Here is a 26036-nt window from a genome sequence, read left to right on the forward strand (position 1 = left end):
TGCCCTCCGGCCCCTCAGGTGTGGCTCCCTTCTGCCCGACACAGGCGGTGCTCTCCCTGAACCGCTCACCCTCTCTCTGCCTTGTTCCTGGCTTTCGGGTCTCACAACAACGCGGTACGGTTGGTATTATTAGCCCCTGAATACTGGCTAGGGAGAGATGGAGCAGGGGTTTGACCTCATGTCAAGTGGACGAACACAAAGTAAAAGCAGTGTGTAGAGTGGGGCGAGGCCAATGAGGCCACGGTGCCACAGCTGCGAGGGGCGGGGAGGGGGTCCCGGTGCCGTCAGCCAAAAAGTCTGCCAGGCTCTCGTGACCCCATTCAAGGTAACAATCAAGGAACCGTTTATTTGAAGTAAAGCATGAATTAGGGTTAATCTAACTCTCTAAGAAGAGTATGTTATTTATTTCAGATTCATGTTAAAAATAAAGACCATATGAAAGGGGCACGTTTGCTTATTCGGGTGGCCAACAACATTAGCAAATTCCCATCACGTAAGTACTGAGAAGAGCCTGTTATCCACATTTCTATATTAGCACAGCACTGTTAAGACCTATACTCTCTAACCCGATTAACTCACTAATCCTCACAACCACCCTGGGAAATGGTGGAACAGGTTTGAGAATTCACTAGGACTCACACAACTCAACATATAGTAGTGCTGGAGGCTGGGTTACCACAGCGAAAAGGTGCAGAGACAAGCACCTGGCTGCAGTCTGGAGACGGGTGCACACTCCAGAGGCCCCTCCCAGTGGGTCCCACAGGACACATTATTTCTCCCTGGCAGTGGCCTGTGTGACTCAGTGCCCAGGGCTTGTATGGGGGGCTGGTCACTTAGGTACCCCTGCTCAGCATGTACCAGATTTCCAGACTCCAGAAAGCCAGTGTTCAGCATAAACCATACTGTCTGCACAAAAATTTAGGCATGGTGAGCCACTCTTACCAGTTCTGAAAATGGTGGGAACGCCAAACTCCAGGTCCCCAGATGCCAGCCAAGTACCGACTTTCCAGGCACATCTTTCTAAGGATAAGTCTCAGGACTGCACACACAGATACTATCACTATCATCTTCCCTACTTTCAGATAAGCAAACTGGGGCAAAAGAAGTCACACTTGCCCAGACCACACTGTCAGCCAATACGTCTGTAGGCCATTACCTCTGAAAAAGGTCCTATTCTAAAAGATGTAGGCCATTACCACATTCTTCAGTGAATAGATTTTGTCATTTTCTAATAGGACCAATAAACTTTCTCCGTACAGCATCAGATGTCAAATGTTTGAGGCTTTGGGGCCATATGGTTTGTCACAACTGCTCAGCTCTGCCATTTTAGCTTGAACCATGTGTTCTAACAGAACTTTTATTTTGGACACAATTATGTATTTAAATCTCATACATATTTTTCATAAAGAAGTCTCTTCTTAAAATCTTCACAAAATATTATTTTGATCTTGTTTTCAACCATTTAAAAATGTAAAAGCCATTCTTAGCTCATGGGCAATATACAAAAACAGAAGGCCAGATCTGACCCACAGGTCATAATTCACCAATGCTTGTTCTGTAAATGTATTTTTGTACATGAAAAAGACAAAAACAATTGTATCCCATGTCGGCAAAGGGTGTGATAGGACAGGCACTTGTAACTGCTGAGGGGAAAGGACACGGTATGGCTTCTAGAGAGCAGTCTGGCCATTTGTGCTATGAGTCTTTAGAAGGGCGTGTTCTTTGAGCCATCAGTTCAACTTCTGGGTTTCTGTCCTGAAGAAACAGATACCTTCAGAGAGGTTAGACATAAAATGATCTCCCGTACGCATCCAGCAGCAGTCCTGTCAGATGCAAAAGTGGGTGCCAGAGGTGTAAAAGGAGGCACAGCACGCAAGTGACCTCTGAGGAGTGAGGTCCTGGAATGACAGGCAACACGTGGTACAATCAGGGAGACACTTGTTTGAGCCTCATTATAGACACTGGTTCTTTGCCGGAAAAAGCAAATCCAGAAAAGTGAGATCCTGTTGTCATCCCACAGGGATGGGGTCACGCCGGGAGAGGCACTGTGCTTTCTGCTCCCTTTGTCTTACAGACATTGTGCCGATCCTGACGTCGACCATCATCGAGTGTCACCGAGCAGGCCTGAGGAACTCCGCCTTCGGCTTTGCAGCTATGCTGATGCGGCCCGAGTACCGCAACAAAATAGATGCCAAGTACAAGAAGAGGATCGAGACAATGGTCAGGTAGGCAGTGACTGCTCTTTTCACTGTCCGGTTACATTTCACAAACGTATTTTTCAGCATGTAGCTGCTACTACTGCGCAGGCCAGTAGAAAATGGATGCGGGGTAGCAGGACTAGTACTCAGCCACCAGCAGCAGAAAACCCAAGTCAAGATTTATCTGACTCCTGTACAGGGTCCTGATGCCACTAAGGACAGACCCCTCAGTCTTCCAGCTTGAGTTTCCGCCTCAGGGTTGCACAGTTTGGTTGTCTGCCACAACTCCAGATATCACATGCCATTCAAGGCATGGAAATTAAAAGACAAAAAGGACCCTGCCACATGGCTGCCTCTAGCTGCCAGGCCTGCGCTGAGGAGGATGGGAGTTCGGTGGGCAAGGAAGAGTGGCTGCTGCGTCGCGGCACAGGGTCTCTGCCACAGGGCGACAAATGGCGACTAGTTCCCAGGGGAAGCAACTTGATAATTAGCCTATTGCCAGAAGAGAGTCCACTGCCAAACCCTGTGTAGGTCCGAAGGCACATAAGGCATGTCCTCACTTCACAAAGCAGTAAGTGGCCCAATTTCCCAAAGGAAAACTAAGGAGAAGTAGCACCAGTTTTTATAGAAGGAAAGGTCATTGCAATCATACCGAGATTCCATACTACCACCTGTTCCGAGTAGTTAAGACTTCTGGGGTACTTATTACATCAGTTATGACCAAGGGGCCCAGGAGTACCTGAATGTCGACTGCATCCCGCACTGGCGATGGCTGCGTCCGTAACAGCAAATGGGAGCAATATCACTTGACTGTTAGTTGGGCTTGGGACTAGCCCCTCTGGCAGAGAACTCTAGGCTGGATAGGGCCACATGGAACACTCCCTTGTGTTAAAGCTGATAAGCCCCAAGCAGCTTCAGGGCCAAGTCAGACTGACCCAACATACCTGCCAGCATGGCGCGGGAGGCTGCAGGTGCTTGAGCACATGTACGCCACAGCCCTGCACCAAGCTGTCTGCAGCGCCGCCTGGAAGAAATGCGAGTCACTTCTTCCCTACGCCAGACCGCTCGTAACTACGTGGCCTGATACGATGTCTGGTAGCCACACATAACTATTTAAATTGTAGTTCCCCCACTGCCCACATTTCAAGAGTTCAAGAGTTCAAAAGCATCATGTGGCTCGTGGCTTGGCTACCATATTGGGACAGCACAGAATTAGAACATTGCCATTGTCCCAGAAAGTTCTACTGGACAGAAGGGAGAGACAGAGGAGACAGCAAGCTCACCGCTCCAGTGGCGAAGGAAGAGAGGACAGCAAGATCCACCCATGTTTTCTGCAATTTAATGTGCCCTGAATTCTAGCTCCCCAAAATGGCCCATGTAATTCTACAATTGACCAATCCCAATAGCTCTTCCTCCTCCCTGGGCCGGAATGTGGGCTGAGGGGGAGCGGGTAAGAACCTCTAGTCTCAGGGTCTGTGAAGTGGGTGTGTTTCATGCTTAGTTTTCCAAATATGCCTTTTCTCTGCTATCCATATTGAATGGAAAATGAAGTATTGCTTTGAAATGACATGTAAATCTTCCTCACAGGAGACCCGATAAATCAGAGACAGAAGAGGTCACAACCCCATGTCCATTTTGTACATTTCTTCTCCCAGAATATGAACTCCTCTGCCCCGGATGTAAAAATAACATCCCATATTGCATTGCAACAGTAAGCTTCTTTATAATAATTTCCCTTTCTTTACATATCTGTTTGTAACTCATTTGGATATCTGATGTCAACGATTTTTTCACTTCTGAAATCTCTATCCCTTAAATTTCCTTAACATTAAGAGTATATAATTTTATGGTCAACAAAGTTGAAAGTTATATTTAAAGCACGTAATAGTTTAAGACAGTGAACGAACAGAAGGCACTGTGGAGCAGGATAGCACGCACTTGGGGGTCAGATGGTCCCAGGCTTAATCCTTTTTTCGCCATTTACTGGACTTATAACCTGCTGTAATTTTAGATTTCTCAAAACTGAAGACTATTCTTTTATACATGAATCTGACAAAATCTGACTTTAGTCTTTTTAGTCCACTTTCTAGTCAATTACCACCTATGTGAACTATCAATAATTTCACAATTTAGAGGGCTGGCTTTTAACCATAACCCAATTATTATTAGGAAGGAGTAATGGTGGAGGTTTTAAAAATAAAGATAAGCTTTACTCTTAAATGTACTGTTTTTAGGGTCGACACATGTTGAAGGACGACTGGACAGTGTGCCCACACTGCGACTTCCCTGCTCTACACTCAGAATTTAAGATGTAAGTAGGCATTGTTTCACTGGGTCACAAGTTTATCTGAAAATAAGCCTTTCATTCAGCCATTCTTCATCTGAAATCTTTTTATTTGTCCATGTTCCTAAAGATCTCTAAAGATTCAAATTGTCTTCTTAGAAGAACCTTCTATGACTTTTGAAATCATTATCCTTAAAGAGTATCTTGCATGAGACTGAATATCCCTACTTTTTTTAATATTCCTAATTCTTAAATTGCATGATGAACATATACTAAGAGACACAGACAGGAATATCATTTTTCACATTAGAATATAACCCAAAGGAAAAGAAACATTACACATTTAACCGATTCTGCTTCTCCCTCTCCCAAACAGCCTGTTAAACCCTGAAAGCACATGTCCTATGTGTTCAGAAAGATTGAACTTTGCTCAACTGAAAAAAATCTCCGACTGTTCCCAGTACCTGCGGACAGAGGTGGAGCAGTGAGTGGGATGTACAGGTAAGCGCCAGACCGTCCACTCACCTTCCCAGGGCACAAGCGGCCACACAGCTCTACAGTTTGTACTCGCAGTGGTTCCTTTGTGTGAGTGTGTCAGATTTGAATACAACAAAACCTTTACTTTTCTTAAAGCAAAAATGCAGGTTGTACAGTCTCCTTAATGACAGAGGCTATTTGGCAAAGCAGCATCACGGGTTCCAGCTAGCCTGTATTCTATCACTAAATCTTTGGTCGACGTCACCAGTGAAGCCAGTCTGGTCCTGGACTTTTGTCAGGAGGTTTTTGATTATTGATTCAATATCTTTACTATATTAATTGGTCTATTTGAAGGTTCTATATTACCATGATTCAGTCTTAGTCAGTTGTATGTTTCTAGGAATTAATCCATTTCTTCTGATTGTCCAATCTGTTGGCATGTAATTGTTCATAATTGTCTCATGACCTTTTGTATGTCTGTTATCAATTGTAATGTCTCATATTTCACTTCTGATTTTTAGTCTTTTTCTTGATGAGTCTGGCGAAAGGTTTATTTTTTGAAAAAATCAGCCCTTGGTTTCATAGCTGCTTTTTATAGTCTTTCATTTATTTCTACTCTGGTCATTATTTCCTCTACTAACTTTAAACTTAAGATCTTTCTTCTTTTCCTAGTTCCCTGAGGTATATAAAGTTGGGTTCTTTTGAGATCTTGTTTCTAAACATAGCATTTATCACTGATTTTCCCTTTGGAACTGCCTTTGCTATATACCTTAAGTTTGGTATGGTGTGATTTCCATTTTCATTTGTCTCAAGATGTTTTTTTCTCTTTTGATTTCTGCTTTGACCCATTGGTTTGTTCAATGGCATGCCACCGAGTCATATAGGTTTTTGCTGTGTGGATATCATGAGGATTACATGAAACATCCTATGAGTCTATTTTAACTTAATAAGAACTTAAGTTCAAATGCATTCTAAAGCTCTACATTTCTACTCTCTGCCCACACATATATTTTTGGATGTCACAATTTATATCTTTTTATCTTGTGAGGTATCTTGTTAGTAAATTATTGTAATTATAGTTATTTTTACTTTTGTCTTAAAACTTCACAGATTTACGTGATTAACCCACTACCATTGCATTAGGTTATTCTGAGTTTCTACACTTATCATTGAGATTTACTCTCATGTTTTCCTGTTAATAGTGTCCTTTTCTTTCAATTTAAAGAAGTCCTCTTAACATTTCTTATAAGGCTGGTCTAATGGTGATGAGCTCCTTTAGCTTCTCCTTGTCTGGAAGGCTGTTTCCCCTTCATCTGAAAAACAGCGCTGCCAGGTCGTCGTCTTTGTCGGCAGTTTTTTTCTTTCAGCACTTTGAATATATCACGCCACTTTTTTGACCTGCAAAGTTTCTGGCTGAAAAATCTGCTAAGTCTTATGTGGTGTCCTTTGTATTTAACAAGCTGTTTCTCTTTTGCTGCTTTTAAGATTCTCTCCTTGTCTTTAAATTTTAGCAGTTTAATTATAATGTGTCTTGATGGTGGGTCGGTCTCTTTCGGTTCGTCTAATTTGGAACTCTGACTTCCTGGATCTGGAGAGCCATTTTCCTTCTTCAGGACAGGAAGTTTCCTGCCCCTTTTTCTTTCTTCTCCTTTAGGATCCCTGTACTGCAAACATTGCTCTGCTGTTGTCATTCCAGAATCATTCCTTTTCTGGTTTTATTTTGCTGCTCTGGTTGGAGGAGTTCCCTGCCCGAAGGGTTTGCAGACCCTCTTCTGCATCACTGGAACCTCTGTGATGGACTTCTCAGAGCAGTTATTCTAGTCTCTGGTTCTGATTTGTTTGGTACTTATATTATCTCTGTCGGAATTCTCACTTTGTTCATGCATTGTTCTCCTGACTATGGTGAACATCTTTAGGCCCATCCCGTTGAACTTTTTACCAGGCAAATCGCTTATCTGCATTTTGCTAAACTAACATATTCCCGTTTTTTCATTTTCTTTGACTCTCTGTGTTGGTATTTATGCATTAGATAAGAAAAGCCATCTCTTCTAGTCATGAAGTGTTGTCATGTAGGGAATGAAACTTATTTAACCCTGACCTGGCTCCTAGTTCTCTCTCACACTCTAGGATTGTCTAAGGCAGCAGTTCTCAACCTGTGGGTCGTGACCCCAGCGGGATCAAACGACCAAAACACAGGGGTCACCTAAAGCCATCGGAAATACATAACGCATATCATGTAGCAAAATTACAGTTATGAAGTAGCCACCAAAATTATTTTTTGGTTTGGGGTCACCGCAACATGAGGAACTGTATTGCAGGGTGACGGCATTAGAAAGGTTGAGAACCACTGGTCTAAGGAGCCTCTTTGTTCTTGTGGCCCCCAGGAGGTGAGGGTATGCCAAGATCTGTCAGTATCCCAAATGGGAGGGTCTGGGTCAGCATCTAAATGGGCTGATTGAAAGCTGAGCTTTGGGCCACAGCTGTTAAGATAAGCAAATAGGCCTCCTGGAAAGATTAAGCCTGTCTGCTGCCTTTGTGTTGAGCCCTAGGGGGTGGCAGGTTAAGAACACTTTGTTACAGCCCAGGGGACCTATGAAAGTAGGCCCTGCAATGTAACGGTGTCCCTTGGAAAGCAACAGCAAAAATCAGAGCATCAGATTTGTATACAAGCGCCTTTCTGGGAGATACCAGAAACCATGGTCAGGGCAAGGGAGAGCGTGGAGATGACAACCTGCCAGCCTGCACAGTCTCGGGCGAGTCCTGTGGTTGGCCCCTAGATGTGTATTAAATTACAAGCCTCCTTCTTAGGCTGTAGGTTTTTTGTTTGTGTGTTTTGTATTTTTCTGAAACTGGAAAGGGGGAGGCAGTCAGACAGACTCCCGAATGCGCCCGACCGGGATCCACCCGGCACACCCACCAGGGGGCGATGCTCTGCCCCGACCAGAGCCACTCTAGCGCCTGGGGCAGAGGCCAAGGAGCCACCCCCAGCGCCCGGGCCATCTTTTGCTCCAGTGGAGCCTTGGCTGCGGGAGGGGAAGAGAGAGACAGAGAGGAAGGAGAGGGGGAGGGGTGGAGAAGCAGATGGGCACCTCTCCTGTGTGCCCTGGCCGGGAATCGAACCCGGGACTTCCGCACACCAGGCCGACGCTCTACCACTGAGCCAACCAGCCAGGGCCGGCTGTAGCTTTTAAGATAAGCAGCAAACAAGCCTCTTTCACAAAAAGACTGGATGCATTTAAGCATGCTGCCTCTGTGCTGCACCCAAGGGTTTTAGCCACAGTGGGGTAATGCAATCCCATTCAGAACTGTTTCAGAGTCGTAGATCTCGTGGATATGGGGCCCATCTCTTAGGTCTTAAAACTCAGGATATCATCCATCAGCTCCAAACCATTTATTCCTCAGGGAGGAGCTGGACTTGTGGGACAGTTTGCCAGAGGTGGGGTTACGGCAAGATTCTTTCTCAGCCTCCCCTGCCCATTTCGGTGTGGGCTTTTCCTCATTCACCTGAGGTGTAGCTGTGCTTGGCTGGACCCTGGATCTCAGAGGACACTGTTCCACATGTAGCTGTAGATTTGCTACGTCTGTGGAGGGAAGTAGTTCAGAAGCCTCCTGTGTCACCATCTCAAACCACAACCTGTCTTCACTATTTTTATGGGGCCAGTCTAAACATGGCTTAGCTGGGGCTTCTGTTCAGGGTGTCATAAGGCTGCAGTTTGTTGGAGCTCCATCTCACCTGAGGCTCAGTCTTCATCAAGCTGCCTGTGGTAGAATTCTGTTCTTCATGGTCGGAGGACGAGACCCTGAGCTCCCAGAGGCAGTCCTCGGTTTCCGACACATGGTGCCCGACAACACGGAACTGTGTTTCTTCAAGTCCAATATAAAAGTCTTTCCCAAGCCTGTGCAGTTCAAGGATCTGCATGAAGTTTATATGCAGTTTGGGGGGCAGTCTCCTTTCCAGAATATTCTCCTTCACACTTCAGTAGATCTGGCAGCCCCAAACTCTGCTCTCTGACTTTTCACTGTTTAAGTTTAGCCATTCCATGCCTTAGGGACTTGCCCGCAGGTGAAAAGCCATATAAATACCTTACTCAGTAGAGTTCTTTCAAGATGTGACACCTTTCTAATCTCAACATATTTTTTTGTTTGTTATAAACTAAGGACAAAATATTACCTGTAGGAGGATTAATTTGCAACTCTGCCACTTCCAAAAGTAGAACCTTGTTTGTGTTTTTCATAATCCTATGTAGACTCTCTGCTGTCTATCCTTGTGTATAAGCAGAGCCTTAGACCAGGGTACTGCCGCTATGCCTCAGTGAATGATTATGTATGACCTTTCGCAAGTCACTACAAGTATTTTATTATACAATGAGTTGAAGCTATAGTAGCTTCTGGTTGAAGCTATAGTTCACTAACTCCTTTTAGACAAGGAATCCTTAACAACCATTTAGTTTCAATAAAGTGTTTTCTCTCCAGATTGGTAAGCACTTACCTTCCACTTTCTCATTCTTCCCGGTAAGATGGCTATTATCATCCTCACTTTAAAACAGTGCTCAAGCTGTTCAACCTCTATTATAGCCAACTGCAAGGCCAAGACTGAAATGCAGTGCTCAGTACTGACTCAAGATTTCTAACTTGAATGTGGTGATCCGGCTCCACATTCCATAAACGAAAAAAAAAATTCTTTAGTGTGAGCGGCTTTGTTATTAAATGCCAGTTGTTACTTGAAACCCTTCTGAAGGTATGAAGGTTGTTTTTTTTCCTTTCTAGATATGGTCCTGAGAAGACAGCATTTTCCCATGGGAGGCTGTGTTTGAACCTGATGGATTTAGAGATGGTCCTTCCCGGATACAGAAGAAAAAACAAAGATGACATTTCCAAGTCGCCATTTTCAACTTCTATAGAGTGACAAAACGGTAACATATATTTCCTCTTCAAAGTCTTACATATATGCTCTGCACTGTTAATAGTAACCTAAGATAAAACTGTAAATATTCAGCTTTTTTTGGTAACTTTTATATTTTGAAGTATGTCCTTTAAAATAAAATGGTTAACTAGATAGTTCTACTGTTTTTCTGGATTTGCAGGCAGAAAGGAAGGTAGCTTTCAAGCACACTATGGGTTGTGTAGCACAGATGTTAACTCTATTTAAAGTTTGAAACGAGAGGTTTACATAAGTCAAAGCTATTCCGTGGGATCAGTCCTTAAATAAAAACACCCCAAAATCACTAAAATCAAGTATGAGAGAATGAAACTATAAGCTTAATAATCGGTAGTCCTGAGTCTTACACTACATACTACGGAATTCCTGTCACAAATTAAATCAGTTTTTACTTCCCCTGAAGACACACATTCTTCAGAATGTTCCCCACAGTGGCTAGAGCATTCCTTCCCATATCATACACCACATGCATCTCAGCCACAGTACACTTTTTGTTCCCTACATGCTTCCTTGCTATCCAAGGCCAACCTAACCAAAGTCTAAGCCGGTGTTTTTTAACTGCTAGTCCGCAAAGAAAGGTAACCACCCTGATGTTGTATGAAGATTACAGACCCAAGATTGATTATAGACTATAATCTTCATAGAATATCAGGGTGGTTAACTTTTTTGCACAGACCAGCAGTTGAAAAACACTGGTCTAAGCAGCTAACAGAAATGAGTAATGCAGCCCAACTTTGAACATATCAGAGATACGACTTTACAGTATGACTTCAGCATCCTGCGTGCTACAGAGGTTCCTACAAGCCAAGGGGACGATCCAAGTATCCGTACACGTGATGCCTCCAGCTCTATAATATCTTCTTCCCTCCCAAAAGACAGCTAAAGAATAGGCCACGGGCCTTGGCCTTCCTCAGTGAGACAGTGCAAGTCGTTATCAATAAACCCACCCACAGCCTGCTGTTTTCCCGTCACCACTGCAGCGATGTTACAAGGATATAGGAATAAGAGCCACAGGCACTGTGACCGTCATACATTTTGGTAGTTACAGGCCTTAGACATTCATTCATATGCATAACTGTACCAGAACTTATTTAGGAAGCTACCCCTCCTGGTACATAAAACAATGTACTCCTTACTCATGAACTGCCAACATTTAACAAGAAAGAGGATATAGCAATTTATTTTAGATTACAAAATGACCAGTATTCAGTGGATCTCCAAAAAAGCAAGTACAGACGTTATGAACAAGATAGGTTCTGTAGGTTTGTTCTTCGGTTAAATCTGTATATAAGTTGGAGCAGGTACATTTACCTATTAAATGCAACTTAGATGTTTGTCTTAATATAGTATTTATTTTTACCTTTCTGTGCATATAAATATTTTCAAACCTACAGACCCTATCTCACTTGTTACCCGGGGATTGCCCGGATGGTTTTATGCTGCAAAGATGATTGATGTGTGGCAACTAGTGGCTCCAGTAAGTATTCACTGCTCTCTCCAATAAATACACAATCCCAATACAGACGCCTTAGATTCACAGCCAAACTGCTGTGGAACAACCAGTCACTACCTAGTGGCACTGATCTCAGCCATACACGTCCTCACACCTCATGGTCATGAGGGCTTCAGAGAGGAATCAAACAGACCCTCTTGTCGTCCTCATGTTCTAAAGAACTTATCTACAGTCTCTAATTCTAAAACAGAAGCTATCTTATTCACAAATTATATCAATCAGGTGTGCAGAACCTTTACAATTAAAACCATAATGAACAGTAAAGAACACTAGTCACTGTTCTGACTGCAAGGATACTACAGCCCCTTTCCTGGGAGGACAGACCAAGCAGGCCCACATGACTGCACATCCAAAAGCAGTAGAAATAGAAGAAAACGTAGAGGAAACTCAGGCTCACCCCCACTGGTGAGGTGAGGCAGTCGTCAGTTCAATCAAGGAAATCTTCACTGAAGCTGAAGTTTCAAGCCAGGCTTTAACAGAGTGAGGCACAGCTCAACAAAGTCTGAAGGCCAAGTTCTGTCCCCGTAATGAACTTCATCTACCCAAGGACATTTTTCACAGGGTAAATACAAGTCGCTTAGGTCTTAAGAGGCAGGAATTAGTATTCTGAGTTTATATTCCTTTGAGCACACACCTCTGAGCATTTACTGACCAGATTAAAAAAATAGGTGGGCACCTAAATTCCAGGCTAGTTCCACAGCCTTGGGGAAGCGGATCTCCCCAGGACAAAGTCAACAAAGCCAGTGTTCACTTGTCCCCAAGCCAGTGAGACTAAGAGCCTAACCTAGTCCAGGCCCTGCCGGTTTGCGCCAGGTGGGTTGAGACCCGAGAATGGAAGGACAGGAACAACTAGCATCCTCCTGCAGCAGCTCACACCCTCTAGTAATGACGAAGGGGCCTCGGCACGAAATCCCACTCACAGCAGAGACCCGTCAGCACTCATAGAAGCAACGAAGCTGGAGATCAGAGCTCTAACTTCAACTGCTAAAGGTATGATTCACACAACTGGTTAGTAGTAAAATTAACATTTTTATCCAATCATTTGAAAATTAATAAGGAAAGTCATATACCAACATATTTTACTGTACAAGATGAAATCTTAAGAATTTATACATGTATCATATGGAACATTTTTATTCCTAATTTGTATTTTGCAAGATATTTGACAATGTACAAAGAATACCCAGTTCTGGGCGGTAACTATTTTGTATTATGATTTATTTACAAAATTTCACCACTTAATAGTAACTACCTTTAAAAAAAATCAGCAGTAGTCCTATAAAGACCATCAGGATACATTGTTAAGCTTACAAAAGTTGCCTTACTTAGTACCACTGTTCTCAGGCATATTATTGTTAAATAGACTCTAGTTCCAAAGCCCACATGTAGTTTCTAATTCTGATTATACTCAGTCATTCTGAAGGACACTAATTAGACTGACAGGGTCCTATCAACCTCTATAAGAGGTGTACATCAGCCTACGGGCTGCATCCTTCTAGCTATATATACCACCACGTATTTGTAATGGGATTACTCGGCCCCCCACTATGGTTCCTTTGGAAAAACAAGCATCCTCTAGACCAGCTTGACTGGTCAACAGGGTGATAAAAAGTGACTGCCAGTAGTGAAAAATGGTTTCATTTCTTTGAACTTTTTCCTTTTCCTTTTCTGGATTCCTTATCTTTTTCTGATTTTGAAGGCTTTGAAGATTTTGTCTTCTTCTGTTGGGAGGGAAAGATGCACAAAATAGTTAATAAGTGCTCGAGTAAATGAAGTCAGTTCATCTCTACAGTAAATCTTTACCTACAGCCTAATAAAGAGGAAAGATTGCAAACATCCCCGTCTTGAACTCCTGCTACCCTGATGAGCTAACTTTCAGGAAACAACTGCGCTGGTTGTAGCCTTTAGAGTAGTAAAAACTAGAAGGCTATTAAGAATCTAAAACTACGGTATGTTCCCTATATATGAAGTTTCTTGGATTTAGAATAAAGGTATATTTAGGAAAGACAAAATAAGCAAGACAATTTACAAACAAGGTAAAAAGATTTTTCTTTCAGTTTCAGATTCGAGCATCTAAACATGTTCAGTTTGAGGAGAGAAAGGGAGACAATCTCTTGTATCTGCACAAGACTAGACGGGGAGAGCTGCACTGGTGAAGGCCACTATTCCTACCCCTGCCTATAAAAACAGAAGTGAGGGCAAGAGCACAGGCTACGGTAGAGGAGGACACAGACTGTTAGCTCCGCTGGTGGCAAACAGTAGGCTCATACCGTAATGATTTTAATCTGTCCTAGCAAAAGACAAGGATGTTTTGCTCTGAAAAACTCCTACAGCAGGGGTCGGGAACCCTTTTGGCTGAAAGAACCATGAACACCACATATTTTAAAATGTAATTCCATGAGAGCCATACAATATGTTTAACACTAAATACAAGTAAATGTGTGCATTTTATGTAAGACCAACACTTTTAAAGTACAATAAGTCTCTGAATTCTTTTTAATAACGTTGTTATGCTGTTGCTATCCAATGGTGAATAAAGTACTTCTTACCATTAACGCGACTTCTGGTGCTGCATGGTTTTGCTGATGGCTTTGTAGTCTCGTTGATACGTGGTGAGGTTAAGCTTCATGCAGGCATTGAGACTTCCATCCGTTAAACGTGATCGTAGGTTGGTCTTAACGTTCTTTAGATGTGAAAAAGACTGCTGACATGCACATGTAGAGCCAAACATTGTCAGTACAGCAATACTCACATGCTGCAGTGTGTGGTATGTGACAGGAAGCATGTTCCAAGTTTTGACAATCAGTTGGTCCGTGGGTTGAAGTTTTTTCATTTCTCCCCACTTGCATTTGCTCGCCAACTCTGCTTGCTGTCATGCAAGTCTTTACAAATCTTCATTCAGTGACTTGAACTTATTTACCCACATGTCTGAGGCCTTCAGGTCAGCAGCTTGTAGCTCAAAATCTCTGAGGGAGACACTGGGGATGTAACTCAGGTCGGCGCTGTCCACTGCACACTCATGTGGATGGGTGATGAACTTAAAAAGACGAGTGCGCTCACAAAATTCTCCAAAGCGTGCTTTGAATGACTGCAGATTAGATGTGCAGATTAGATCTCCTGCTAGCTGCTGGAGATCAAGATGTTGAGCAGGGTCACTTGCTGTGCATGAATCTTTAAACTCTCCCAGTTTTTCAAAGTGTAGTAAATGACCTGTTTTGATGTTGGCGATGAAGAGTTCCAGCTTGTTTTCAAATGCAAACACTGCTTGTTGAACGGATAAGACTGTATTTCCAATGCCTTGCATTTTCACATTGAGCTGGTTCAGATGTTCAGTCATGTCCACGAGATAGTAGAACTTCAGGAGCCACTCAGTGTTAGCTAACTCAGGATGCTCGACATTTTTCATTTCAAGAAAAGTCCAGATTTCGCTCAGACAAGCCGTGAAACGGCTGAGCACCTTCCCTCTTGACCAGTGGTCCCCAACCTTTTTTGGGCCACGGACCAGTTTAATGTCAGAAAATATTCTCACGGACTGGCCTTTAGGGTGGGACAGATAAATGTATCACATGACCGAGACAAGCGTCAAGAGTGAGTCTTAGACGGATGTAACAGAGGGAATCTGGTCATTTTTTAAAAATAAAACATCATTCAGACAAATATAAATAAAACAGAAATAATGTAAGTTATTTATTCTTTCTCTGCGGACCGGTAGCAGTCCGCGGCCCAGGGGTTGGGGACCACTGCTCTTGACAACCAACGCACATTGCTGTGCAGAAGCAGACCAGGATAATTATTCCCAACTTTATCCAGAAGTGTTTTAAACTGGCGATCATTTAAAGCTTGGGCAACAATAAAGTTGACCACCCGAATGACCAGGGACATCACCTCACCAAGCTGCTCGCCACACATCTGAGCACCAAGCACCTCCTGATGTAGGATGCAGTGAAAACTTAGGATGGGTCTCTTTTCATGTTCACAAAAAAGCACTATGAATCCTCTGTTTTTCCCCACCATGCACAGAGCACCATCAGTACACACCGAAATAAATTTATCCATCGGTAGATGTTTTTTCTTGAGCGAACTCACTGAAAGACGAATAAATCCTCCCCTCTTATTACCTCTTTCATAAGCAAAACAGTAAGACTTTCCTCACGTAGTGTGTCACCGACAGCATACCTTGCAATCACGCTGAACTGGGATAAATGGCTTACATCTGTTGACTCATCCAAAGCGAGAGAAAAGAACGGTGTTGCATTTATGTCCTTCACTTGTGTTGCCTCAGTTTGATTTGCCATCATGATGGTACGATTGTGATCAGTTCTTGCCGACAGAAGCATGTCTTTTATTCGATTATTTTGTCTTTTTCCAAAAAGTCATCAAAAAGTTCATTGGCAACATCAAGCATAAATGTTTTGGCATACTCCCCATCTGTGAATGGCTTTCCATTTCTCACAATTGTTAAAGCACCAGCAAAGCTAGCCAAATTCCAGTCACCTTGTTGGGTCCAAACACAGAGTTGCTGCTGACTAGCTTGCACTCTGCACAGTAGCTCTTGACATGCTTTCTTCCTGTTGTCCCCGCTGGATATTTTGATGCAAATGTAGTATGGCGTGTGTCGAAGTGCCGCTTTATATTTGACCGTTTCATGGATGCAATTTTATCATTGCATATTAGACACACGGCAGAATCTGCTCTCTCCACAAAGGCGAATTCCTCTGTCCATTCCTGCTGAAAAGTATGATACTCCTCATCTTTTTTCTTTTAGCCATCTTCTTCTTCAAAAGGGTTTCTGCAATTAGCTAGCTGACTACTTGATTAAAAAGAGGGAAGTTTACTTCCTGACCTCACAACGACCCGTGTACATTACGCATTATCCAATAAAAATTTGGTGTTGTCCCAGAGGACAGCTGTGATTGGCTCCAGCCATGAACATGAGCGGTAGGAAATGAATGGATTGTAATACATGAGAATGTTTTATGTTTTTAACGTTATTTTTTATTAAAGATTTGTCTGCGAGCCAGACACAGCCATCAAAAGAGCCACATCTGGCTCGCAAGCCATAGGTTCCCGACCCCTGTTCTACAGGCAGTTCAATAACTATAACAAAACCAAATAGCAGAAGAGAGAAATGGTTTCATTGAAAGGCTTTTCTTGGTTGTGCTATAAAATGTGTGTCTGTGGGTAAAGCACACTCCAATGATCAAATAAATAAAAATCATACTTTCTCTAAGAAAGCATATAATCCTCTATATATACAATAACCTATTTTCTTATTTGGCACTTCAACTATATGAGAAGCTGGCAATTTATAAAAATGAAATCTATACCTTCTCCATCCTCAACTATGATGAACAAAAAAACTGAAAAGTATTTTGCAGCTTACTCTGCTACTTGCCGAACAGGCCCTGAATTATTTCCGAAGGCAAATTATACACAAGAAAAGATAAACTATTTTGAGGGAGTATCATAGCATCTCCTCTCTGCAGCTTGAAATACTACCTTGATCATAGCATCAGTTTCCATAGCGTCCTGATCTTTCTCATCAGAGAGAGAGTCATCTTCATGTAACTCTTCGTTGTACTCAGAATCCAGGGCCGGGCCTGTGCTGTGTCTGGACGTCTTCACTGCCTGAAGGGAGTACGGCGTAAGGTGGGCCTCCTTATTGTAAGCCCTCGTGAAGGCTGCTTTCACCTAAAGAAAAGGATAGAGGGAGTTTTTCAAAAAATCTAAGTGCCAATTAATTTGAACTCTGTAGGCCTAAAGGCTCTAAAAGACCCTGGAAGCTCCTTGAAATTGTTTGCAAAATATTTATGCATAGACACAAATGCATTTTTCATGATATGCTTCATAAAGACCATGACTCAAAAAAAATCAGTATTTGGAAACATTAAAGCAGACACAAAGTCACTTTAAGTCATTTTTACCTATTCAGTGCTCCCTGCTGTTCTACAAAGTGATAAGCAGTTAGTAATCAATAAATCAAAAATAGGTTCACAATAGGTACAAGTTAAAGCTGGCCTTTAATTACCACAAAATACTTTTACTAGTGGGGTTATTTCAACATACTAAGTAACTTGAAAAGCCTTAACACCAAGCTTCCGATAATTGCAGAATTATTAGTCCATGGATTCTAACTGTAGATGTTTCTTGTGAGAAACAGAAATTATGTCTTCTCAAACAGCACCAAAGAGACACAAGAGTGAGGTTAGTTTTTTCATGTGCATTATGTAGAGAGAGTAGCGGATACATTATTGCATAACAGACTGTCCAGCTGGAATACTGAATCCACAGGGGAGAGAGACTAAGTGTGAAGACCCTCAGCCAGCAGGCCCGTCCTGCTTCTCCTCACACTGCCACCGCTTCACGGTACTCCCCCGCCGTCTGCCCCCCTTACTCGTAAAGCATACATTTATATTTGTCCCCGGCTTTCACATCTTGCTTTTCCACTCAGCATAAAGCAAAGATAACCATAACAAATTGCAAAGTCAAACCCAGAGGTTTTTTTCTTAATATTATAGTCAAATAGTGTATTTGGGAAGCACAGGCCATAAGAAGCAAAAAGCACCGAAGGAAAAAAACAAAACCCTTTAAAGCATGCAGGACACCTCTGTCCTCCCAGTACAGACCTGGTGAGTAGAGTGGTGGGTAACCAGTGGGCTGCACATTTACCTTGGGGTCCAGCTTGGAGAAAGGGCTAGGCTTGCCTCCCCAGCTGCTAATGTCCATGATATTCTCAAAGTCTTCTTTCATCAAATAATATGCATCCATAAGGGCAACAACAGCCTGTACTCCTTCTACCCCTTGCGAGGTCAAGGGCTGTACAAGAGCATCCCTTATATGTGACAGATAATCCATATTTATAGTCCTTTTGCTGGAGTAGGTTCTTAAACCAAAACAAAAAAGACACACCTGTAGTCGATGGCAATCTACCACCAATTCCAGTCAGAGCGTGCTGCATGTCACAATCAGATGGGGTTCAATCTGCTTTTGAAAATGCTCAATGGAATGCCTACTATTTAACAGTTGGTGCAGGGAAAGCCTACTGCTACCCCAGAGTAATGGATAGACACCAATGTGCTCAAAGGGAATTTTCTACTTACCTGGATAAGAGAACACAAAACACAAATGTAGGGTCTACCTCCACCCTGGTCCTAAAGTCCAAGCAGCCACAGTGTGTGTGTGTGTGTGTGTGTGTGTGTGTGTGTGTGTGTGTGTGTGTGTGTGTGTGTGTGTGTGTGTGTGTGTGTGTGTGTGTCAGAGACAGAGAGAGGGACAGACAGACAGGAAGAGAGAAAGACGAGAAACATCAATTCTTTGTTGCGGCACCTTAGTTGTTCACTGATTGCTTTCTCGTATGTGCCTTAACTGGGAGGCTACAGCAGATAGAGTGACCCCTTGCTCAAGCCAGTGACCTTGGGCTCAAGCTGGTGAGCTTTTGCTCAAACCAGATGAGCCCACGCTCAAGCCAACAACCTCGGGGTTTCAAACCTGGGACCTCTGCATCCCAGTCCAATGTTCTATCCACTGCGCCACCGCCTGGTCAGGCTGTTTCACACTCTTATAGCCAAAAATTACTCATTCCCAGCTCCAAATATTAAAAGCATCAGTAAAAGACAGTGAGATTTCTACTTAAAGTGCCACTGCCACTTCCTAATGAGGGTCTGGAACACCTTTTGGTCTCAAAGTCTCAATTTTAACATACAAAATTATACACGAATGCTCCCTCACATTTCCTAATGCTGTTACTCTAAAATCCTTAGTTCTAGAGAATGGTTTTCCCCAAACCAAAAAGAGCTGCAGACTGTTCCTGCAGAGTCTCAAGGTGGTCCACACGGGCCAGGGAAAGACTCAGGGAAACAGACTCTGACAAGCTGATAACTAAAACATAATCAGGAAATGCTTGCCTTTCTTTCTCCTTAAATGTTGACCCTTAATGACAGAAAAGAGCTAAACAAAACAGTTACTTCCAATGCCGCCACCCTAAATCTTTCCAACCCAGCTATGTACGTATGTGCACTTTAAACAAGAGACCTCAAAAGCTGTTGGTTTCAAAACACACATTAGAATCAGAAAGGAAATGAGAAGTCCTTTTAAAAATTACCAAAGGGTGCTACTGCTGCCTTGAGGTAACAGTGTCTGAATCACAGGAACCCACACAGTTCTATCAGAAATCTAGAACCTGCTCCACAATTATTTTATTAACTAAGAGTTCAGATGACACTCCTATTTTAAATGCACCCATTGATCAAGCGTAAAGACAAGGGTGAGCCAGTAAGCCAGTACCCAAGACAATCTCAAGACCTTTTTTAAAATTATCCTCATAATTTGTTACATAAATGTTACCTGCTAGTAGAATCACATAACATTAAATCTAGAAACATCTAAGGGTATCATCTATATCAGGGGTAGTCAACCTTTTTATACCTACCGCCCACTTTTGTATCTGTTAGTAGTAAAATTTTCTAACCGCCCACTGGTTCCACAGTAATGGTGATTTATAAAGTAGGGAAGTAACTTTATAAAATTTATAAAGCAAAGTTACAGCAAGTTAAAGCATATAATAATAATTACCTACCAAGTACTTTATGTCCAATTTTTGCTAAGTTTGGCAGAACAAATCTTTGTAAACAACTTACTATAGTTAAATCTATCTTTTTATTTATACTTTGGTTGCTCCACTACCGCCCATCATGAAAGCTGGAACGCCCACTAGTGGGCAGTAGGGACCAGGCTGACTACCACTGGTCTATATCAAGGGTCCTTATCCTCAGAAATCTCTTACTTTCCCTAAAATTATATTTGTACATTTGGGGGAAATAAAGACCAAAGCTTTCATATTCTCAAAGGCATCTACAACCCAAAAAAGGTTAAATGAAGTAAAATCATGCTTTTTAATTTACTTTAAAAACTAAGAAACTCACTATAGATGCTCTGTTGACAGTGATGATGACAGTGTCCTGTTTAGGATTTCTTAAGAAACACTTAGGCAGCAATTTTATGTGCTGGATGAGTAAGCTGCAGTTCCTACTGCCAGGAATGTTCAGGCAAATGGGAGAAGGGGCAGACATATGAAAGGACAGCCATACAACATGGAAGTCCAGTGCTCAAAATTTACACAAATATAAGTGAGAGCATCGATGGCGGGACACTTGGGCAGAGTGATGGTGCCCACTAGAAAGGCAGTGGGCAGGGGCAGGAAGAAAGCTGCGCCAGGCCCACTAGCTCAGTGAGAACAGGGGGGAAGCAGCCTCTCCCAGCGTCTACAGGCTGCCTGCGCCCTTGACTCCCCCTTCACACTTGATCTTAGCCAAAAGGCCGAGAAGTGGTACTTTTTCCATCTGCAAAGTTGACAGTGTAACATCCTCAAATCCCTTTCTCTGACATGGCTGCCTCCCTTGATAAAAAATAACAATAGCCCTGGCCGGTTGGCTCAGTGGTCGAGCGTCAGCCTGGTGTGTGGGGGACCCGGGTTCGATTCCCGGCCAGGGCACATAGGAGAAGTGCCCATTTGCTTCTCCACCCCCCTTCCTTCCTCTCTGTCTCTCTCTTCCCCTCCCGCAGCCAAGGCTCCATTGGAGCAAAGATGGCCCGGGCGGGGGGATGGCACTATCTCAGATTTATATGGTTTTAAATTTTACCTTAAAGTTATGACACATCTAATACCTGGCTTTACTCTTCCAATGTAACCTTTCAAGTGATGTGTTATAATGATTAGGGAAAATAACAGGCTCACAAAATAAAAACTTATTCAGGGTCATTTATCTAGTTAGCAATAATATCAAAACTAAAAAAACCTGACCAGGCGGTGATGCAGTGGATAGAGCGTTGGACTGGGATGCAGAGGACCCAGGTTCAAGACCCCGAGGTTGTCAGCTTGAGTGCAGGCTCATGTGGTTTGAGCAAAGCTCACCAGCTTGGACCCAAGGTTGCTGACTTGAGCAAGGGGTTACTAGGTCAGCTATAGCCCCACGGTCAAGGCACATATGAGAAAGCAATCAATGAACAACTAAGGTGTTGCAATGAAAAACTGATGATTGATGTTTCTCATCTCTCTCCATTCCTGTCTGTCAGTCCCTGTCTATTCCGCTCTCTGACTCTCTGTCTCTATAAAAAAAAACCCACTAAAATACAATATAAACATTTTGACTAATGCTATCCTTATTGGATAAAGGCTAAAGACGCTACACTGACAAAATACCAGAAACGGAGTAATAGCACTTACCTGAGACTCATATGCAATGCTAGGTCCTGGACAAGACGATCGTGTTTGCCTGTGGACGAGTGCTTACCCAGCCAGCTTGGGAAGGTGGGAAACTGGGTCATGTACCCTCTCATCAACTCCCCAGGGAGAACACTGGCATAGATGGCCTGAAAGAATCAAGTGCAATCCATGATTTAAATTCCGTTAAGTTGCTTCCTTAGTAGCTGTCAGCTTTTAAAATGAAGCAACATTGTCCCACATACCTAATTCCTGGCAGTCAAGTCCTTTCCCCCTGTCTCTCATCTGTGGGTTTAGAAAACTTGTCCCAGAGAAAATAACTGATTACAGTAAACACCTTGGTCTAAAACACATATGGCCCCGTGAGAGATCATCTTGCCAGCTCAGCTTCTCAGGCAACTGAGCTCAACACACCTGTTACCTTGTGGATGCCAACGTCCCTGAGAAGACTGAGAGAAGTATGCCTCTTTCACATAAGCTACTGATAGCATAGGATCAAAGCATGGACAGTCTAATTACTAGAGAATCAAGTAAAATGATACTTGAGAAAAGTAAAAAAGAATATCCTTGGATATCTTCTATATCCAGGGTTTTTAAAGGCCAGAATTATAAAGGGTGCTTTATTCCAAGAGTTAACTAAATTTGTCATTTAGTTCATCTTTACAAATAATTTTAATGGTGGTATAATGCTCTAGTCAAGAGAATTTACCATTAATTCATCATTCTCCTGTTTCTGGACATGGAGATTTTGTCCAATTTTTTGCCATCAGAATTAATGCTTCAGAAATATTTTTGTACATTAAGCTTTTTCTGTTTAAAATTATTTAAGATAAATTCTCAAAAACACAATTATTAGGTTAAGAAATGAACACTTTAAAAACATAACAGAAACAATTCTTTATATCCATCATGTGTCCTTGTTTTTATGTTTTCAAGCAATGTGTGGTTAGGATTAAGAGACAAGCAGGCCGCCAGAAGTCCCATGTTTGTTTCTTACTCAGGCCAATAATACTGTGTAAATGTGCAAAACTCAAATAAGAACAAATACTCTTTTTTTTTTTTTTTTTTTTTTGCATTTTTCCAAAGCTGGAAACCAGGAGGCAGTCAGACAGACTCCTGCATGTGCCCGACCAGGATCCACCCGGCATGCCCACCAGGGGGCGATGCTCTGCCCATCTGGGGCGTCGCTCTGTTGTATCCAGAGCCATTCTAGCGCCTGAAGCAGAGGCCACAGAGCCATCCTAAGTGCCCGGGCCAACTTTGCTCCAATAGAGCCTCGGCTGCGGGAGGGGAAGAGAGAGACAGAGAGGAAGGAGAGGGGGAGTGGTGGAGAAGCAGATGGGCACTTCTCCTGTGTGCCCTGGCAGGGAATCGAATCCGGGACTCCTGCATGCCAGGCCAACGCTCTACCACTGAGCCAACCGGCCAGGGCAAAACAAATACTCTTAATGATGAATATTTGCAAAACTCTGTTTTGAGTAAAAAACCTCAAACAAAATCAAGTACCTAATACAAAGCTGCAGCTTTAGCAAGAAAGAAGAAAAGTAGAATCCGTGTATCAGGGCTGCATTTCTTCAAGGAAAAGCTACTTAGTGTTCATGACAAAATAATGACAAAAAAGAAATAGATTCTTAAGGTAAAAGAGCAAATAAAACTTCTAACTCACATCTTAGATCTGACCAAAACTCCTGTTCTATTTCCATACATCCATTTACATAAAAATGTTTGAAACCAAGGCCATATGAACAGACAGTAGTGGCCAGTGTTTGAATCTATAACAGATTGTATTTTTGCCCTAACAGCCATAATGTTTACCTGGTATGTTCAATAATTATGGGAGCTAAAAGCCCTTCTGTTCTAACTAAAGCAGAGCCTGCGCTTCGGAAGAAGCCTGTGCTCACCTGTGTGGGCAGCAGGCCCCAGCTCTGCTTGCTCCGGATCTGCCGGTCCACGAGGTCGCCGTCACAGATGCTGTCCGCTGCTCTGCTTAAAAGCATCAGGTGCTTTTTTATGTCGCCCCTGCAGGATAAAGACCAGTCTGGGTGACAGCACTGTCCACTCTCCAGGGCGCCCTCAGTTCTCTGGCCTACCACGTAGGGGAGGGTACTAATCCCAACCCCACCAGCTCTGAACACTCACCCTGCAGCTACAGGCTTCACGTGTATGTAGTTCTCCTGGACAAAGAGGGGTGCTATTGAATAGTCATGAAAAAAGAGGTCTGATTTGTCCATAAGTGACATGTGAGCAGTCTCCTCTCCAGCTGCAAACACTTTCCGGGCAACATCAAATGGGCCCTAAAGAGAAAGAGGGACAAACTCAGTAGAAGGGCCAGTATCCAGATGCTGACAAGACCAGATGCTGGCAGAGATGTGGAGCAACAGGAGCTCTCCTTCGTTGCTTCAGGAATACAGAGTGGCACGGTCACTGTGGAAGACAGTTTGGCGGTTTTTTACAAAACCAAACATGCTCTTAACCATGCGACCCAGTAGTTGTGCTCCTTGGTATTTACCCAAATGAATTAAAAACTTGTACACACACAAAAAACTACACTTGGATGTTTGCAGCAGCTTTATTTATAGTTGCAAAAACTTGGAAGTTGCTCTTTAGTAGGTAAATAAACAAACTGTGGTACATCCAGACCATGAAATATTATTTAGCATTAAAAAGAAATGAGCTATCATATCATGAAAAGATAAGGAGGAACCTTAAATGCATATTATACAAAGTGAGAAAAGCCAATCTGAAAACGCTACACAGTATGATTTCAACTATACAACATTTCCAAAAAGGCAAAACGATGAAGACAGTGAAAAGACTAGTGACTGTTAGGGGGACAGGGAGGGATGGAGAGGCAGAGCACAGAGGATTTCTGGCATGCTACAATGGCATAAATGTCATTATACATTTGTCAAAACTCATAGAATGTACATCAACAGTCGGCCGTAAATGTCAACTATGGGCTTTGGGCGCTAGTGGTGCGTCAGGGTCAGTGCAGACTCAGCAGCTGTGACAAACGTGCCACTCTGGCGGAGGATGCTGACCGGAGAGGAGGGTGTATGTGTGTGGGGACAGGAGCTATATGGACAATCTCTATACCTTCTGTTCAGTTTGGCTGTAAACCTGAAATTGCTCTTAAAAAATTATTAATTTTTTTAAAGAGGGGAAAAAAACACTGCTTAGTCATTGTTCCCTCTAACAAGTTCTGACCAGTGACTAGGTGAATAGAGCACGGAAATAAGTGGAAAGATCTCTAGTTTCAGGGAGGTTATCAAACTATAAACCATTAAAAACAGATTATTCTGAACAGCCTGAACCACTGAAAACATAAATGAAACCCATACATCATGGGCTCCAGAAAAGCCATTTGATAATTACTGAAGCACGTATAATTTTGTAAAACAGTATTATTTTTATGGATTTGAGAGACAGACAGAAAAACATCAGTTTGCTGTTCCACATATCTATGCATCCGTTGGTTGATTCCTCTATGTGCCCTGCCCAGAGATCAAGCCCACAACCTTACAGTATCAGGACAATGCTCCAACCAGCTGACCTGCCCAGCCAGGGCACATGTATAATTTAAACTTCCTCCCGTCAAAATTTATAATATACGTTGACAGTCCTTGGGAAAAACCTCATTTGAATTAGGAACACTTTTAGCAGCTGTCTATATGTTTATATAAACATCCACAGGTTCTATAGGTATATCAGGGAATTACAGGGCAAGAGTTAACTAGGAAACAGAAATTCATCTTACCAGTCTGATATCCTTTTTGGCTCTATGAGAATCAGCCTTGGCCTGGTCATAGGTCAGGGCCTTACTCTGTGCACACCACATACTCAGATTGTGTAAAACCTAAAAGAATCACAAATAAGACACTGTCAACATGGGACAAAATTGCCACCCCTTCCGTAAAAGGTTGAAGGTATTAATTGAAAAGAATTATCAATTGTCAATTATTTAATTTACCTGTCTGATATCTTGATTGGCTCCCAAAATTATTTCATTCATAGCTGGAGGGGGAATCTTCAAACCCTCTTTAAATGCAATAGATAACATAGCACCCTAAAGTTGACAAAGGAGAATCTTCAATAAATTTTTGTAACTTATATGTAATCAAGTGTTTTAAAAATATTTACCAAGTACTTTAAAAATTGACCTTTAAATAGTGTTACGGAAAAAAATTACAAATACCATACCTTAATCTGTTCAACTCGAGGTCTTGGAAAACGAAGATCAAAACAATAATGAACCAAAGAACGAATCTTGGGGTGATTTCTATCATTGCACATACAAATAATGGGAATTTTTGTATGTTTTATCAGGCCAATTAATTCCTAAAAGGCAAATTTGCAACAGAAAAATAATTATTTAAAAATACCACACAATGTATGTATTTTCAATT

At 42.5% G+C, this 26036-nt stretch overlaps 2 protein-coding genes and 1 non-coding gene across 4 annotated transcripts in view; 1 reads left to right on the top strand and 2 right to left on the bottom strand.

The window, feature by feature from the left end:
* Nucleotides 1-12960, top strand: part of WDR19 (WD repeat domain 19) — a 77147-nt gene extending 64187 nt beyond the window's left edge. The window contains exons 32-37 of the mRNA XM_066386168.1: nt 412-493; nt 2075-2225; nt 3786-3909; nt 4433-4509; nt 4859-4983; nt 9727-12960. Coding sequence (XP_066242265.1) covers nt 412-493; nt 2075-2225; nt 3786-3909; nt 4433-4509; nt 4859-4970 — 546 coding nt within the window. The 3' untranslated portion in view covers nt 4971-4983; nt 9727-12960. The remainder of the gene's footprint in view (nt 1-411; nt 494-2074; nt 2226-3785; nt 3910-4432; nt 4510-4858; nt 4984-9726) is intronic.
* On the bottom strand, nt 8059-8134 carry TRNAT-GGU (transfer RNA threonine (anticodon GGU)). The gene has a single exon. It is a non-coding gene; the product is annotated as a tRNA-Thr (tRNA).
* The window catches only part of RFC1 (replication factor C subunit 1), a 79474-nt gene continuing 65965 nt past the window's right edge, over nt 12528-26036 (bottom strand). The window contains exons 17-25 of one of the 2 annotated variants that reach the window (XM_066386169.1): nt 25831-25968; nt 25601-25696; nt 25388-25486; nt 23770-23924; nt 23532-23649; nt 21634-21779; nt 18081-18294; nt 16911-17102; nt 12528-13132 (exon numbers count right to left, since the gene is read on the bottom strand). In XM_066386169.1, the coding sequence (XP_066242266.1) occupies nt 13049-13132; nt 16911-17102; nt 18081-18294; nt 21634-21779; nt 23532-23649; nt 23770-23924; nt 25388-25486; nt 25601-25696; nt 25831-25968 (1242 nt within the window). In that variant the 3' untranslated portion in view covers nt 12528-13048. The remainder of the gene's footprint in view (nt 13133-16910; nt 17103-18080; nt 18295-21633; nt 21780-23531; nt 23650-23769; nt 23925-25387; nt 25487-25600; nt 25697-25830; nt 25969-26036) is intronic. The other variant, XM_066386171.1, reaches the window with a different exon arrangement.

This window comes from Saccopteryx leptura, chromosome 5, assembly GCF_036850995.1.
Source record: "Saccopteryx leptura isolate mSacLep1 chromosome 5, mSacLep1_pri_phased_curated, whole genome shotgun sequence".
In the NCBI taxonomy this organism is placed as follows: domain Eukaryota; kingdom Metazoa; phylum Chordata; class Mammalia; order Chiroptera; family Emballonuridae; genus Saccopteryx; species Saccopteryx leptura.